General features: G+C 44.9%; 1 protein-coding gene across 1 annotated transcript in view; it reads right to left on the bottom strand.

Annotated features, from left to right (window-relative positions):
* Positions 1-11,490, bottom strand: part of LOC121575507 (rho-related BTB domain-containing protein 3-like) — a 34,762-nt gene extending 23,272 nt beyond the window's left edge. The window contains exons 1-6 of the mRNA XM_041888633.2: positions 11,023-11,490; positions 10,267-10,495; positions 8,259-8,451; positions 6,598-6,755; positions 6,269-6,377; positions 3,911-4,327 (exon numbers count right to left, since the gene is read on the bottom strand). Coding sequence (XP_041744567.2) covers positions 3,911-4,327; positions 6,269-6,377; positions 6,598-6,755; positions 8,259-8,451; positions 10,267-10,495; positions 11,023-11,024 — 1,108 coding nt within the window. The 5' untranslated portion in view covers positions 11,025-11,490. The remainder of the gene's footprint in view (positions 1-3,910; positions 4,328-6,268; positions 6,378-6,597; positions 6,756-8,258; positions 8,452-10,266; positions 10,496-11,022) is intronic.
* Positions 11,491-15,427: the final 3,937 nt, after the last annotated feature.

Raw genomic sequence — 15,427 nt, 5'->3', positions numbered from 1 at the left:
TTGTGCATGACACAAGTAATTTTTCCAACAATTGTTTACAGACAGATTATTTCACTTATAATTCACTGTATCACAATTCCAGTGGGTCAGAAGTTTACATACACTAAGTTGACTGTGCCTTTAAACAGCTTGGAAAATTCCAGAAAATGATGTCATGGCTTTAGAAGCTTCTGATAGGCTAATTGACATCATTTGAGTCAATTGGAAGTGTACTTGTGGATGTATTTCAAGGCCTACCTTCAAACCCACTGCCTCTTTGCTTGACATCATGGGAAAATCAAAAGAAATCAGCCAAGACCTCAGAAAAAAAAAGTCTGGTTCATCCTTGAGAGCAATTTCCAAACGCCTGAAGGTACCACGTTCATCTGTACAAACAATAGTACGCAAGTATAAACACCATGGGACCACGCAGCCGTCATACCGCTCAGGAAGGAGACGCGTTCTGTCTCCTAGAGATTAACGTACTTTGGTGCGAAAAGTGCAAATCAATCCCAGAACAACAGCAAAGGACCTTGTGAAGATGCTGGAGGAAACAGGTACAAAAGTATCTATATCTACAGTAAAACGAGTCCTATATCGACATAACCTGAAAGGCCGCTCAGCAAGGAAGAAGCCACTGCTCCAAAACCGCCATTAAAAAGCCAGACTACGGTTTGCAACAGCACATGGGGACAAAGATCGTACTTTTTGGAGAAATGTCCTCTGGTCTGATGAAACAAAAATAGAACTGTTTGGCCATAATGACCATCGTTATGTTTGGAGGAAAAAGGGGGTTGCTTGCAAGCCGAAGAACACCATCCCAACCGTGAAGCACGGGGATGGCGGCATCATGCTGTGGGGGTGCTTTGCTGCAGGAGGGACTGGTGCACTTCACAAAATAGATGGCATCATGAGGAAGGAAAATGATGTAGATATATTGAAGCAACATCTCATGACATCAGTCAGGAAGTTAAAGCTTGGTCGCAAATGGGTCTTCCAAATAGACAATGACCCCAAGCATACTTCCAAAGTTGTGGCAAAATGGCTTAAGGACAACAAAGTCAAGGTATTGGAGTGGCCATCACAAAGCCCTGACCTCAATCCTATAGAAAATGTTTGGGCAGAACTGAAAAAGCGTGTGCGAGCAAGGAGGCCAACAAACCTGACTCAGTTACACCAGCTCTGTCAGGAGGAATGGGCCAAAATTCACTCAACTTATTGTGGGAAGCTTGTGGAAGGCTACCCGAAACGTAAGACCCAAGGTAAACAATTTAAAAGCAATGCTACCAAATACTAATTGAGTGTATGTAAACTTCTGACCCACTGGGAATGTGATGAAAGAAATAAAAGCTGAAATAAATCACTCTCTACTATTATTCTGACTTTTCACATTCTTAAAATAAAGTGGTGATCCTAACTGACCTAAAACAGGGAATCCTTACTAGGATTAAATGTCAGGAATTGTGAAAAACTGAGTTTAGATGTATTTGGCTAAAGTGTATGTAAACTTCTGACTTCAACTGTTATATAGATGTGGTAAAGAGGTCAATGGAATGCAGACCATGAGGGAAAGAAATTGGTGCCCATTCAAAAAATCTGATCTAACAAATTGGATATTCCTCAAATCCGTCATGATGTAAGTGTTCTAACAGGCCCACAATGTGGTTACTAAAATCCGATCTGGAAATATTTGTCATTTTCGGGTTTAGAAAAAATGTCTGCTAAATGCTAACTCCCGTTCATGTAAGCTGGTAGCATGGCTAGCCATGTGGAAATGGGTCGTTTTTTAAAAGTGTAATGCAGTTGATTGGCAACGATGACGTGGACATGTACTGGGGTTGACATCCATATTAGCATTATACTCTGATCTTTACCCCAAAATAGTGTGACATACACATTAACCTTAATGCTAATTTTGCTGGGCGGCATTGAGGAGTATAATGCTAATATAGAAAATGTTAATACTAATTGTAATTATTTTGCACTATAGCCTATTTATTTATAGCCTATTGCCTTACCTCCATAACTTGCTACATTTGCACACACTGTATATATATTTTCTGTTGTATTTTTTTACTTTTTTTTTTTTACCCCATATGTAACTCTGTGTTGTTGTTTTTATCGCACTGCTTTGCTTTATCTTGGCCAGGTCGCAGTTGTAAATGAGAACTTGTTCTCAACTGGCTTACCTGGTTAAATAAAGGTGAAATAAAATAAAAATAAATAAAGATTCAGAATATTTTCGGCGGGACGCGTGAGGGGCGTTTCCATTGTTTTGTTCGAGTTCGATTGATCTCTTTAACACATGTATACCGCAGAAACAAACACTGAGTATACAAAACATGCTCTTTCCATGACAGACTGACCAGGTGAAAGCTATGATCCCTTATTGATGTCACTTGTTAAATCCACTTCAATCAGTATAGATGAAGGGGAGGAGACAGGTTAGTGAAGGATTTTTAAGTCTTGAGACAATTGAGACATGGATTGTGCATGTGTGCCATTCAGAGGGTGAATGGGCAAAACAAAAGATTTAAGTGCCTTTGAACGGGGTATGGTAGTAGGTGCCAGGTGCACCGGTTTGTGTCAAGAACTGCAACGCTGCTTGATTTTTCATGCTCAACAGTTTTCTGTGTGTCTCATGAATGGTCCACTACCCAAAGGACATCCAGTCAACTTGACACAACTGTGGGAAGCATTGGATTCAACATGGGCCAGCATCCCTGTGGAACGCTTTCGACACCTTGTAGAGTCCATGGCCTGACGAATTGGGGGGGGAGTTGCATTTTCAACTCTACCGATTAGTTTTGTCACAAAAACTGTTGCATTAAATAGCAAATGGGCCTATTCTAGTCTTGGCACATGCACTCTAGCCAACAGCTGGCAGATACAGTGCGGGTAGTCTACATGATGAGATTATTATGGATAAGAGCGAGAATATTTATTTGTCAAACGGCAGTCAAGCTTCGATCATCATGTCACCAGAATAAAATTGTCCCAAAACTTCCATCACAGCTGTCATGATTTTTTACTTTACTCGCATAAAAACTGTGGATGGAAACATGGTTATTGACTCAAATATAAACAACCTTGTATACTCTCTCTCATATCACATAATATTGTAGGAACACCAATGCAAATACAAAAAGATCCACGGAGTCGCATATGAGTCACACTCATAACTACATCACAGTAGCCTACTTTTCAGAAAGTACCTGCGAGAAAGACAAAACATTGATTGTGAGTTAGTATCCCAAGGAAAAGGCAGAAAACGGAGACATCTCTTCAATTTGCATAATCCTTGAAATCATCAAACAACAGTCCTTCAGGCAGCCTTGAAGGTTGAAGGGGTGGGTGGAGTATTCCTTCATATAAGAAGGGAAACAGACCATTGCGGCAGGAGGAGGTGAGTTAGAGGGGTATTAGCTCATCACTCAGTTTTTTATGGAGGTACTTTAGCTGATACAAGGATTAATTTAACACCCAGCGCAGGGTAATATCCCACAAACACCTCATTCAGGAGATTAATTCCAAGCTGTGACAAAGCTTTCTCGCTGAAATTTCCTCCAAGACAACGGTAGGTCGACTCAAGGAAAAGATGAATTGGTTAGTTTGGTTCACAATGCAGGGTAAATGGAGGGTAAAATCATCTTAATTAAACACTGATGATCTTTATGTGGTACCATGACTGAGCACAGCCAACACACACACACAATGGAGACTACGGATAGAGTCGTAGCAGTATGTTTCGTACAGTGATGGTAAATGATCCATTGTAAATGATTGCACCCACCAAAGCAGACAACATTAGCTCACTTGGCTAAAGCCTCGCTCTCTAGTGCTGCTCCACATGCTTAAAGCACTTGCCACTTAAACTAACTTTGAAATTGAAGCTTGTTTCAAAGCAACAGCACTTAAACCAGTAGTTTACCTCGGTAGAGGAACATGAGTGTCTCCCACAGGCACAGGCACAGCAGTGGGTCCTTCACCACCAGGCGTGATAGCCGTCCGGCCAGATGCCCGTCGGGCCGCGACCCGTCCTCCATGCCCAGGCCCCCATCCCAGGTGGAGAGCAGCGATGGGGGGCCTCCATCCCCCCGGCCATCCCCCCGGCCATCCCCCCGGCAGGCGCAGCGTGATATGGGCCTCTCCCTGGCCTTGGGGCCCAGCAGCAGCTGTCTGAAATAGGGGCTGACGGCACAGAGCACAGCGGCGTGCCCCCAGCCCAGTTCCTTCCCAGAGTCCCCGGAGTAGAAGGCCACGTCGGCGAACTGGATGCCACGCTCCAGCAGCCACTGTAGGTCCTTAGAGAAGCTGGACTCCTCCACTCGGATGGGGGGAAGACGCGCTGAAGGGATGGAGTGAGGGATGGGTTCAGTAAAGGGAGAAAAGGGAAAAGGGAAGAGTAAAAGCACAGAGGGAAAATGGGAGGAGTAAGTGTCAACATCGTTACGTATGCAGCTCCGATGGATTAAAAAGGGGGAAGGTTAGAGAGAGAGAGATCAAGAGAAAGAGAGAAAGAAACAGAGAGAGAGAGAATGGAAGGGAGAAGGTTGAAAGAGGGGGCGAAAGAATAAAGGATTGATGAGGAAAAAAAGAGAGGGAGAACAGAAAGATGATCAGACAGTTAGCTTGGGGAGTTGGGCGTGGCAACGAGGGATGAGGGAAAAGCAGAGACTTAAGTAGAAGAGAAACAGAGCGAGAGACAGAGGAGGGGGTTCCTAGTGTGAAGCTATGTAAATCACTGTCCTATTATAAACCTATTAATGCTTAATCCACGCTGTCCCCCTGTGCACCTCATCACTTTTTTATGGCCACTCTGTTTTAGCCTGGTATACAGGCAAGGCTGTCCAGGAATCAATGCACTTCATATTTCATGGACTGTACACTATAAAGAGAGAAAGTTAAGTAGTTGGACGGGCACCAGCCAACCCAGCCCACCCACGCACCCACTTTGGCAGTGTTGCTCTTATCTGTCAATCACCAAGTCAAAGTTCATCAGACATAGTGGCTAAATGGCAAGGATGCTATATTCAGTATGTTAACTGTAGCTTAGCCGTGTGTTCTTATTTTTTATATTTGTTTAGTAATTTTACCCCCCTTTTTTCTCCCCAATTTCGTGATTACGATCTTGTCTCATCGCTGCAACTCCCCAATGGGCTCGGGAGAGGCGAAGGTCGAGTCATGCGTCCTCCGAAACATGACCCGCCAAGCCGTGCTTCTTAACACCCGCTTGCTTAACCCGTAAACCAGCTGCACTAATGTGTCGGAGGAAACACTGTTCAACTGACGACCGAGGTCAGCCTGCAGGCATCCAGCCCGCCACAAGGAGTCACTAGAGTACGATGAGCCAAGTAAAGCCCCCCGGCGAAACTCTCCCCTAACCCGAACGACGCTGGGCCAACTGTGCGCCGCCCTATGGGACTCCCGGTCACGGCCGGCTTAGCCGTGTGTTCCATTTCTGTGTCCATGAACACAGATAGATGTAATATTTGTAATAACACATTTACAGGAATAAAGACAAAAATAATGAACACTATAGGGTGAAGGGCTGACTAACAGATCATTCGAAACTTTGATAAAGCAATAAAAGTCTATATTCTATATATAGTAAAGGAAGAAAATTGTCCACTCACTGTTTGCTACTCCAAAATGTGATCTTCTATTGAAGCGACAACGTTTCAACAATGTTTCAACCAACATGATATGATCTTCGTCACTTGAGTATTGTTGTACTATCACTAAGCTTCACTAACTCTTCTTTAGGAGCAGCAAACGGTGAGTCTGCATTCATTTTCATTGCTTTATTTGTCCAGCTCCTGTGCCATGTTTGGATGTGCGCAATTACTCTCTTTTCATAATTCAAAATTAAGCCCATGAGCCAAAAATAGCCCTGGCGTTCTCATCTCAGATCTCACAAACCTTGGATCCATGCAATAATAAATCCCTAAAAGTAATGAATCTATTATATTGGAGCAATTGTCGAAGAAATCTTAACACTATTCCACTAACCTGTGTCTGCTATAGGTTTGGCTAAAACTTCAACTGTGTATTTGGTTGGTTATTAAAGAGTCACATACGGTTGGGTGATTTGGAAAAAATTGAAAATATAATTTAAGTCAACAATAATATCTAGTAGCATGTTAACAATAACAGTAGCATGTGCAGAGAGAACAAGAAAGGGTTGATAATTGATCCCTGAGGAACACCACAAGTAAAGTTGATATAATACATAGACACATAGAAATAATTTAAAGGGGGCCCTCATATTGCATTGCCAGTCTCTCACCTGGCTGTTCCAGATGAGGGGGATGGGGCTCATTCATCTTGTTGCCCCGCCTCTTCTCTGGCCTCTCTTTGGCCTTCTGCTTCAAACACTGAATCATGAAGTACTCCAGCTGAATACATACACAAACACACGCTAGTTAGCATAAACCCACACACACCAATAGAACATTTTAATCACATAGCAGCCAGTCCCCATTCTTATCTTCACTAGCACTAGGGCCAATAACATAATACTTTGCCATCTGCATCATCAATGATGAATGATAACATAGATCACACCAATCATAAATCACACCATCAAACAATATATTCAGTTAATAACTGGCTTACCACGCTGCCAAAGTAGCGACCCACAAAGACGTGGTTGAGGGAGGGCAGCTCCAGGTAAGTGGCCCCCAGGTCCCTAGAGAGCTGCAGGCCCTCACTATGGGGGACACAGCTGCTCCAGTCTGATGCACACAGGGGGCATGTGCAGGGGGGCCCCTCATCTGGACAGTGAGGGGACAGGGAAGAGGTGAGTGAGACAGGACAACAGTTAGCTCCTCTACACGCACACATGCAAAATAATTAGGTATTACCCACAGAACTTCCAGCAGAACATCTCAAGATTTGATTTTATCCATCAAAGATATAACAACATACTGAAATTCAGACTGATTTACAATGCATGCACATAGGCACACCCTGCATGTGCATACTGCAGCCTACATGCAGAGAGACAGTCAGAGAGCGAGAATATGAAGAGAAAATTACAGGGAAATGGAGGGAGGAGTAAAGACATATAGAAACAGCATAAAAGTAGAGAAGGAGCCAGAGAGAGAGACAGAAAGAGTGAGGCGGTCTGCTCATTGCCAAATGCAAGGGATAAATCACTCTGCTAATAAAACTACAGGCATAGAGTGAAAGCTAGACACTGTTTGTGGTGTGTGTGTACAGTATGTGACGTGCCCTGAAATGATTCTGCCCTAGGTGGTCTCCTAACAAAGGCAACAGGAAACACAGCTGTCATTAGCATAGACAATAAAGCAGCGACAAAACAACACAAAAACATAGTGTCAGGTCCACCACTATCCCTCAAGCCCCCTCTCTCACCACCAAAGAGTTATCAAATACTATTATCATCTTGCAATGAAGCTCTGGCAAGATCTAAAAGCATCTCACTGAGCTAAAAAGTAACCCATCACGAATGTGGTGTATTTGTTTACACCACTGAAATAAAAATGACTTTTGGTGACGGATATAGACATTAAAGTGGGCTTGATGGTTAATACTTTGCTAGTTTAATACCACCGACCTGGGAAATGCTACATGTCACAATGTACCACTCAAAGATTTACTGTAGTTTTGTGTGTGTGTCAGGTTTTGGACTTTACCTACTTCTTTCTTGCACCAGATTATGCTTGGTTTGTTTGTTGTTTTAGCCACAAAGACACATTACTTAGAGCCAAAAGCCTGGGGCCTGTTTGAGATTTAATCATAAAATGAGCATCATCCTCTTAACTGAGAGTACAGGGAAAAGACAAATCCACTCCTTCAGCCATTTTCCCTGCTCCTACAGTATTTAATGTAGCAATTGTTTGGTAAGCCATATTTGTAAAATGTGCAAATATAAAGATCAATTAATTAAGACTATTTCAAAAGACCCAAAATGATGTGATTTTTGGATGATATTAGTTTGAATCGTAACAACAGAGTTATGTCAGATGTCATAAACATGGTTGGATGTCATAAACTGTTATGAATAGTGTGAGAGGCCACATAACCAATCATTGTCAGTATTTCTATACAGGAAGTGCTATGAGGCAAAACTTCACCACTTGACTCATGCAAAATAGAAAATATAATCTTAATTTAACCAGGCAGGTCAATTAAGATGTTTTATTTATTTACCATGACGACCTGGCATGTGGTAAGTGCATGGCAATACAGCACAAGAAGACACAACAGGTCAAAATGGTGGTGTGGTCAAGGATAGACCAATGGGATCTCACCGTTTAGGCGGGCGCCCACAGCAACCAAAATGACGGGCACGCCCCAGTGACGTAGCAGGGGGCGGAGTCTAGGGGCATAACCGTTGCGCACCTGCTGGAAGGCCAGCTTGTCGTTGATCGAGTACTTGATGACCAGGATGTCAGCCTGTTCTAGAACGCTCCGCACACTGGCCCAGTCACTGTCCAACAGATCCTGTCCATACACAGAGTACATACACACATTTTAAATACTTTATTTGAATCCACAAATCATATTACAGTCGAGAAGGATTCAAACATTTTAGAGGACACGGATATCTGGACAGTTATGGATACAGAAAGCACCTCCTTCTCCAAACAGCTAGGCTGCCCATGACAGCTGACACTGAGCAGTAGCTTGCTAGCTGCTTTGCCTTTGTCCTATACAGTCCTGCAATCTGAAGGCCATGTACTGTCATGGCCGAGACTCCCAAATATCTGCACTACAAGTTTGCACTGATAACCAAGGCTGTTTAAGCGTGACACAAGGGGCTGGTGTTTTCAGTATACAAGAAAACAGATCAACATCAAACCAGCCTCCTCTTACAAGATAATGTTTGTGAATTTGCAAAGTCTGTCACACACACATCTCGAATGCATCAACATTATAGGGCCCGTTTCACGGATCCAGTTTAAGCCTCATCCCCCCTTAAAATAACTGTTAATTGAGACTTGTGATCAGTCTCCATCAGACCTGGGTTCAAATACTATTTGAAATAATTTCAATTACTTTAGCTGGTCTTGATTCAGCTTGCCTGGCTTAAAGACACCAATAGAATGGTCTCAAAACTTCATACCCCGCACATATGGGACTCCAGACAGACTAAAGCCAACGCTCACATATTTGAAAGATTTCAAATAGTATTTGAACCCAGGTCTGGCCTAAACTAGCCAGGCCCCAAAGGTTCTATACCGGCAAAAGATTGAAAATAGTAACAGTAGTACGCTTAATTACATGCTATCTCAGCTATGCTATCGCATCATCTACAGCAGTGGTTCCCAAACTGTGGGGTGCGCAAGGGGTCAGCGGGGGGGCCAACCCCTCCGGCTTTCAATTAACTCTTAAAAGTTGTAATAGTAGAATGCACAAGGTGCAATTTCGAAATTGGGTAGTGCATCATCAGTTTTCCACTTGTCATGTCAGTCATTGCATACCTTAGACAGCTATTTATAACTTGTCAGAAATGTTCAGATCAACTAGCCCATGTCAGCTAACCATTTTTAGATAGGTGTTTTAGCCCATAGATGTTGTTGTAATGTTTGAGTCACTTAAATATCACATGAATACACATTAAACATATCAAAATGTATAGAAATGCTAGAAAATGAGCATTAAAACTGCAACATTTTCTCTCTACCAACAAGAAGGGGTGTGAACAGTTTGTGTCATGAATAGTGCTTGTGCCCATAGAAATAGACGTGGCACGTGCGCGGAGAGGGGGGGGGGGCCTGAGTGAAAGAGTTTGGGAACCCCTGAACAGTACATTCATTTTTACGCCCTCTGAGAAGAAGTGGTTAGATTTGTTCCGCTGCCCTTGCTGAAAACAGTTTTGGAATTCAAAATGTGTGTGCATCTCAAGAGCGCTCCTCACACTCAAGGCAACCAGGTAAACAAAACACAAACAGAGGCTGGCAGACTGACTCACTCACTTCTTTACAATGACAATGTTCTTCTGACCAAACAAATGCCTTTCTTCCCTGCCTGCTTATTGGACTGGCTTGGACCCTGATAACCTCCATCTGTCTCCACTAATGAAATCTATTCTGAAAGGGAAAAGATTTGCCACCGTTGAGGAGAAGACAAAGCTCAGGAAAGTAGACTAACAGTGAAATTCTTACTTAAGTGCCCTTCCCAACAATGCAGAGAAAAACTGAGAAATAATAGAAAAATAATCACCCACCCCATCAGCTCCAGAGCCTAAACGCACACACACACACACACACACACACACACACACACACACACACACACACACACACACACACTTACCCAGCTAGGGCAGTCCTGCACCACCACAGTGACGTCTCCAAAAACGTGGGACGTGTACTCCATGAAGGCCGGGTTGGACAGGCTGCTCTCCTCAGGCCCTCCGGCCATGGCGCCGTGGCCCAAATAACTCCACAGCAGGCCCCCCTGGAGCTGGCCCTGACCCATGGCCTCTTCTCCTGGCCCCACTCCCCCGGGGCACTCACTGCCCAGCGCAACAATATGAATGGACCTGTAAGCAAAGCACACCAGATGGGGGGACACAGTCAGAGTCAGACCCATTAGGAACCAGACAAGCAGAGATGGGCTGACAGATTGTGTTTGCTGCCTGGTACACTATGGGTGTAGATAAGGTGAATGTGATGTGTCTCTCAAATGCAGTGAGGGATGCAGCAAAGAAGGGAATTAGGGGGGAAGTCAGGTGAACGTGTCTTAATACTTTGACTGTGAGAGATGCAGCAAGGAGGGAATTAACAAGTGCCTTTCCCCCTTATTATACATGTCTATCACGGAGGCACTGCATCACGTTGTGTCATTGAGCCATTGAGCGAATGACACTGACTGGCGTTGCTCTGTCGGATTTTTTTAGATTCAAAAATAATTGAGAATTGCATTATTATTATTACTACTATGTCATTATCCTATTCATAGCCCATTGTTGGCAAAACATGCGTGGTACAAGCATACAGTAGAAACGCGGCAGTAAAGTAGGCTACCTCGTCTTTTGCATCAATTCATGAGGTGCAGACAGCAACTTACATGGTCACCACGGTTTTCCGCTGGTCAATGCCTATTGAGCACGTTCTCCCACCGTGCGTTTTCACATGGGTCCGCAGTGAGAGGCTTTTCCGCAATGAGTACCGGGTATGAGGACGCTAATCCCTCATATCGGTGACTCGCTCCCCGCGACCGCGGTTGGAGAGTTTCACAATCCCGTGTATTTCCTTCTCGTTGTTCATTCATAAAGCAAAACCTCTTACAGTTTACGGTAATGTAAAGGAACGTAAACACCACTGGTTGGATCCAGCCGGCGACGTGGACTACCAATGCCCTAAAAAATAAACAACTTGTCAATGGGTTAAAAAATTTACAACTAAACGACGTGGAGAAACCAGAACCTCGATATTCCTGGCGTTTATGCCACCGCTTTATCCAATGAAAATTGACGTCGCTGGGCAGAGGAAGAAAAGTGGGGAGGTAATGTACGGAGAGAGCGAGAGAGACTGGAAGAGAGCAACAGACCGTGCTGATGGAGAGAGTGGACGCGCCTGACTCAGCAGTAAACACTACACGCGCGCACGCACGCCAACAGCAGCACACATCTACATCCACAAATGACGCGCAGCGCAAATTGCATTGTTATGTCCTTACCTCATTACGCGAACTTCTCCACACACGCACTGTGTTTTCTCCAGACTGTATTTTTTTTTTTAAATCTCGCCCGTTGGTTGACCTAATCTTATTTATTCTCATTATTCCAACTCCCATTATTAATTGATGCAAGGGATGGAGATTAGATTAGCATTATTCAGTGGCTGTGAACACAAATAAATCCTAACAAAATTAGATTAGGAGGGATCATCTTTAAAACATGGACATCGACAAAGTGACAAACAATCCTCTATTGTAGGCTAATCGACCACTCCAACATTGTCTCTCGGGATCATGTATAACGAAAAGGCTAATTTACTCTCCCAATGTATGGAATTGACTTGTAATACTTGAAGTCGTGACATAATTGCCAATAGGGCCTATATACCAAGACACCATGTGCACACCAAGACATGCTGCCCTATACAATGATAATGAAGAAGTGTTGAAGTGGGCTATTATGCTGATTAAGCTTGAGTCGGTGGAATAATTGGTGTTAGGATTGATGCGGTGTGATACTGTAGTCAATTCTAATGAGTTATGTGCAGTATAAGTAGTCTCTAGGACCTAAGGGGGTTGTTCACTGTGAGGGATTGACCTGAAGACAATAGGCCTAACTGTAATAGAGGTTGTTTGGTGAACCACGCTCAGATAATAACCTTGCCTGAGTGAGACCTGAAGACTTGCGTTGACTCCCAGAGCTAATGCCTATACAAAAAAAGTTATTTTATTGTCACATACACCAGAAAGGTGCATGTGTTGTTTTACAGGGTCACCCATAGTAGTACAGTGCCCCTGGAGCAAATTAGGGTAAAGTGCCTTGCTGAAGGGCACATCGACAGACTTTTCACCTTGTTGGCTATGGTATTCGAACTAGCGACCTTTCGGTTACTGGCCCAACACTCTAACCGCTAGGCTACCTGCCGCCCTTTAGCTCAGTGGGCTAACACAGTCCGATCCCGCAGTCACAGTGGTGTTCTGCCTTGGATGGATCTTTGCGAAGAAGAAGAGGTCAAAGGGAGGTGAAGTGTAACGCACGTGTTTCGGATTGTGTGATGTGTAGGCTTTAGTTCAGTGGGCTAACACAGTCTTCTGATGTATGAAAGACCATGGTTCCAACCATAGCCGTGGGAAGTAGTTTGGGGGTGGGGGTGCTGCAATGTTTCACTATTATTATTATTATTATTTTTGTTTATTTTCTATTCTGATTTTTTCAGGGGTGCTGCAACACCCTCAGCACCCCTACTTCCCACGGCTGTGGTTCCAACCCTGTTAATGCAGAGGAGTCAAAGACCTTCACTATGACTGACATAGCAAATCATGTTTTATATTTTATATTCATGTCTTCAGAAGAAAGAGTTGCAAACTTTGCACTCAAATGCTAAGCAACTTTGTCCTTGTCTTGGAACCAAATATACACATTTAGAAAAGAGGGTTCCATCTTTTAGTGATAATTAAAATGTAGGTGTGGCGGCTCATTTGAATATTTTGGGGCATGGTTTGTGCACAGCTCTTTTTGTGCAACCGTGAGTGAGAGTGACATTGTAGTTTATCTAATCTGTTGTGTTATATCATTACATGTTACATATCATATGGCTGGTAATGGTGGCTTGTGAAATACTCATGTAAGGCATTGTGTCACTTCAGAATTGCATTGTGTCACTTAAAAATTGTTGACTAAATCAGTGGTTCTCAACCCTCTCCCCAGGGACCGCCGGCCAGCACACGATTCAACTTGTCAATTCACAATAATAACACCTATGGAATTTTAACACTATAATATGGCTAACCAGAAGGAAAAAAAACCTGTATGGGTCTCCAAAAGGTTTTGTCGTGGAAGTTCTTGCACAGGGACACTCAAAGTCAATCTTAAATTAATAATTGTTTATTGTCAGCGCTCTGGAGAGGTTCCAACAAACTTAATGCACCATAGTGAGTGTCTGTCAGAAGCTCTAATGGGGCAGTCCCGTTAGTTCCCTTATATTCTGACAAGGTACATTTGCATGATTTAGCTTATTCATCATTCATAATTAATGTTTGCTTCATTCATGTGACGATCAATACTGGGTCATGCATGTGACAGACCAATATCTCACGAGGCTTATTCTCGGCAGGCTAGCTGGACATCCTGGTGTATTCCGCTACGTGCGGGGAGCATGTGTCCCTGGTTCGCAAAGTGCTGGTCCGACTGTTGGAAAATGACCTTTATGCCAAGACAGAGAAGTGTATGTTTTTCCAGCAGTCCGTCTCCTTACTCGGATACCGCATTACCACCTCAGGTGTGGAGATGGAGGGAGATCGCATTTCAGCCGTGCGTAATTTGCCAACTCCAACCACGGTTAAGGAGGTGCAGCGCTTCCTTGGCTTTGCCAACTACTATCGGAAGTTTATCCGGGGCTTTGGCAAGGTCGCAGCTCCCATTACATCCCTGTTGAAGGGTGGGCCGTCCCGGCTCCGCTGGTCTGCTGAGGCTGACCTGGCCTTCGGGAGACTGCAGGGTCTGTTCACCTCAGCCCCGGTACTGGCCCACCCCAATCCATCACTACCGTTCGTAGTGGAGGTGGATGCATCCGAGGTAGGGATAGGCGCTGTCCTATCCCAATGCTCGGGCACACCACCCAAACTCCGCCACTGTGCCTTCTTCTCTAAGAAGCTCAGTCCGGTGGAGCAGAACTATGACGTTGGTGATCGGAAGCTGTTGGCTGTTGTCCGAGCTTTGACCGTGTGGAGGCATTGGCTCGAAGGGGCGAAATACCCTTTCCTCGTCTGGACGGACCACCGTAACCTGGAGTACATCCGGGCAGCGAGGAGGCTGAATCCTCGCCAGGCCAGGTGGGCCCTATTCTTCACCCGGTTTGATTTTACACTGTCATACATTCTGGGTACGAAGAACGTGAAGGCAGACACACTGTCCCGGCTGTATGACACAGAGGAGAGGCCCAGAGACAACACCCCCATACTCCCGGCCTCCTGCATTGTGGCGCCGGTAGTATGGGCGATGGACGCAGATATAGAGCAGGAATTACGCACAGATGCATCTCCACCTCAGTGTACAGCTGGGCTGCGGTACGTGCCTGCTCTTCTCCGTGATCGTCTGATCTTCTGGTCACACACGTCACCCTCCTCTGGTCACCCAGGTATCGGTCGTACAGGGCGCTGCCTGATCGGAAAGTACTGATGGCCTACCATGGCTCGGTTTGCGCCCAGAGTAAGGCACCTAGGCACCTCCCAGCAGGTAAGTTACAACCTTTACCAGTTCCACAATGACCATGGTCTCACCTTAGTGTTGATTTCTTGACTGATCTTCCCCTCTCCCAAGGTAACACCACCATCCTGGTAGTTGTGGACCGCTTTTCCAAGTCCTGCCGCCTCCTTCCTCTGCCAAGTCTCCCCACGGCCCTGCAGACTGCGGAGGCCCTGTTTACTCACATCTTCCGGCACTACGGGGTGCCAGAGGATATAGAGTCCAACCGAGGTCCCCAGTTCACGTCCAAGGTTTGGAAGGCGTTCATAGAACGTCTGGGGGTCTCGGTCAGCCTGACCTCTGGGTTCCACCCCGAGTCAAATGGGCAGGTGGAACGGGTAAATCAGGATGTGGGTAGGTTCCTGCGGTCCTACTGCCAGGACCGGCCAGGGGAGTGGTCGGTGTTCTTGCCATGGGCAGAATATGCCCAGAACTCTCTCCGCCACTCCTCTACTAACCTAACGCCATTCCAATGTGTTTTAGGTTACCAACTGGTTCTGGCACCGTGGCACCAGAGCCAGACCAAGGCTCCTGCGGTGGATGACTGGT

Source organism: Coregonus clupeaformis, chromosome 10 (genome assembly GCF_020615455.1).
Source record: "Coregonus clupeaformis isolate EN_2021a chromosome 10, ASM2061545v1, whole genome shotgun sequence".
NCBI classification, from domain to species: Eukaryota; Metazoa; Chordata; class Actinopteri; order Salmoniformes; family Salmonidae; genus Coregonus; species Coregonus clupeaformis.
The sequence above is the reverse complement of the archived record's forward strand: the minus strand, read 5'-3'. Positions and strand labels throughout refer to the sequence as shown.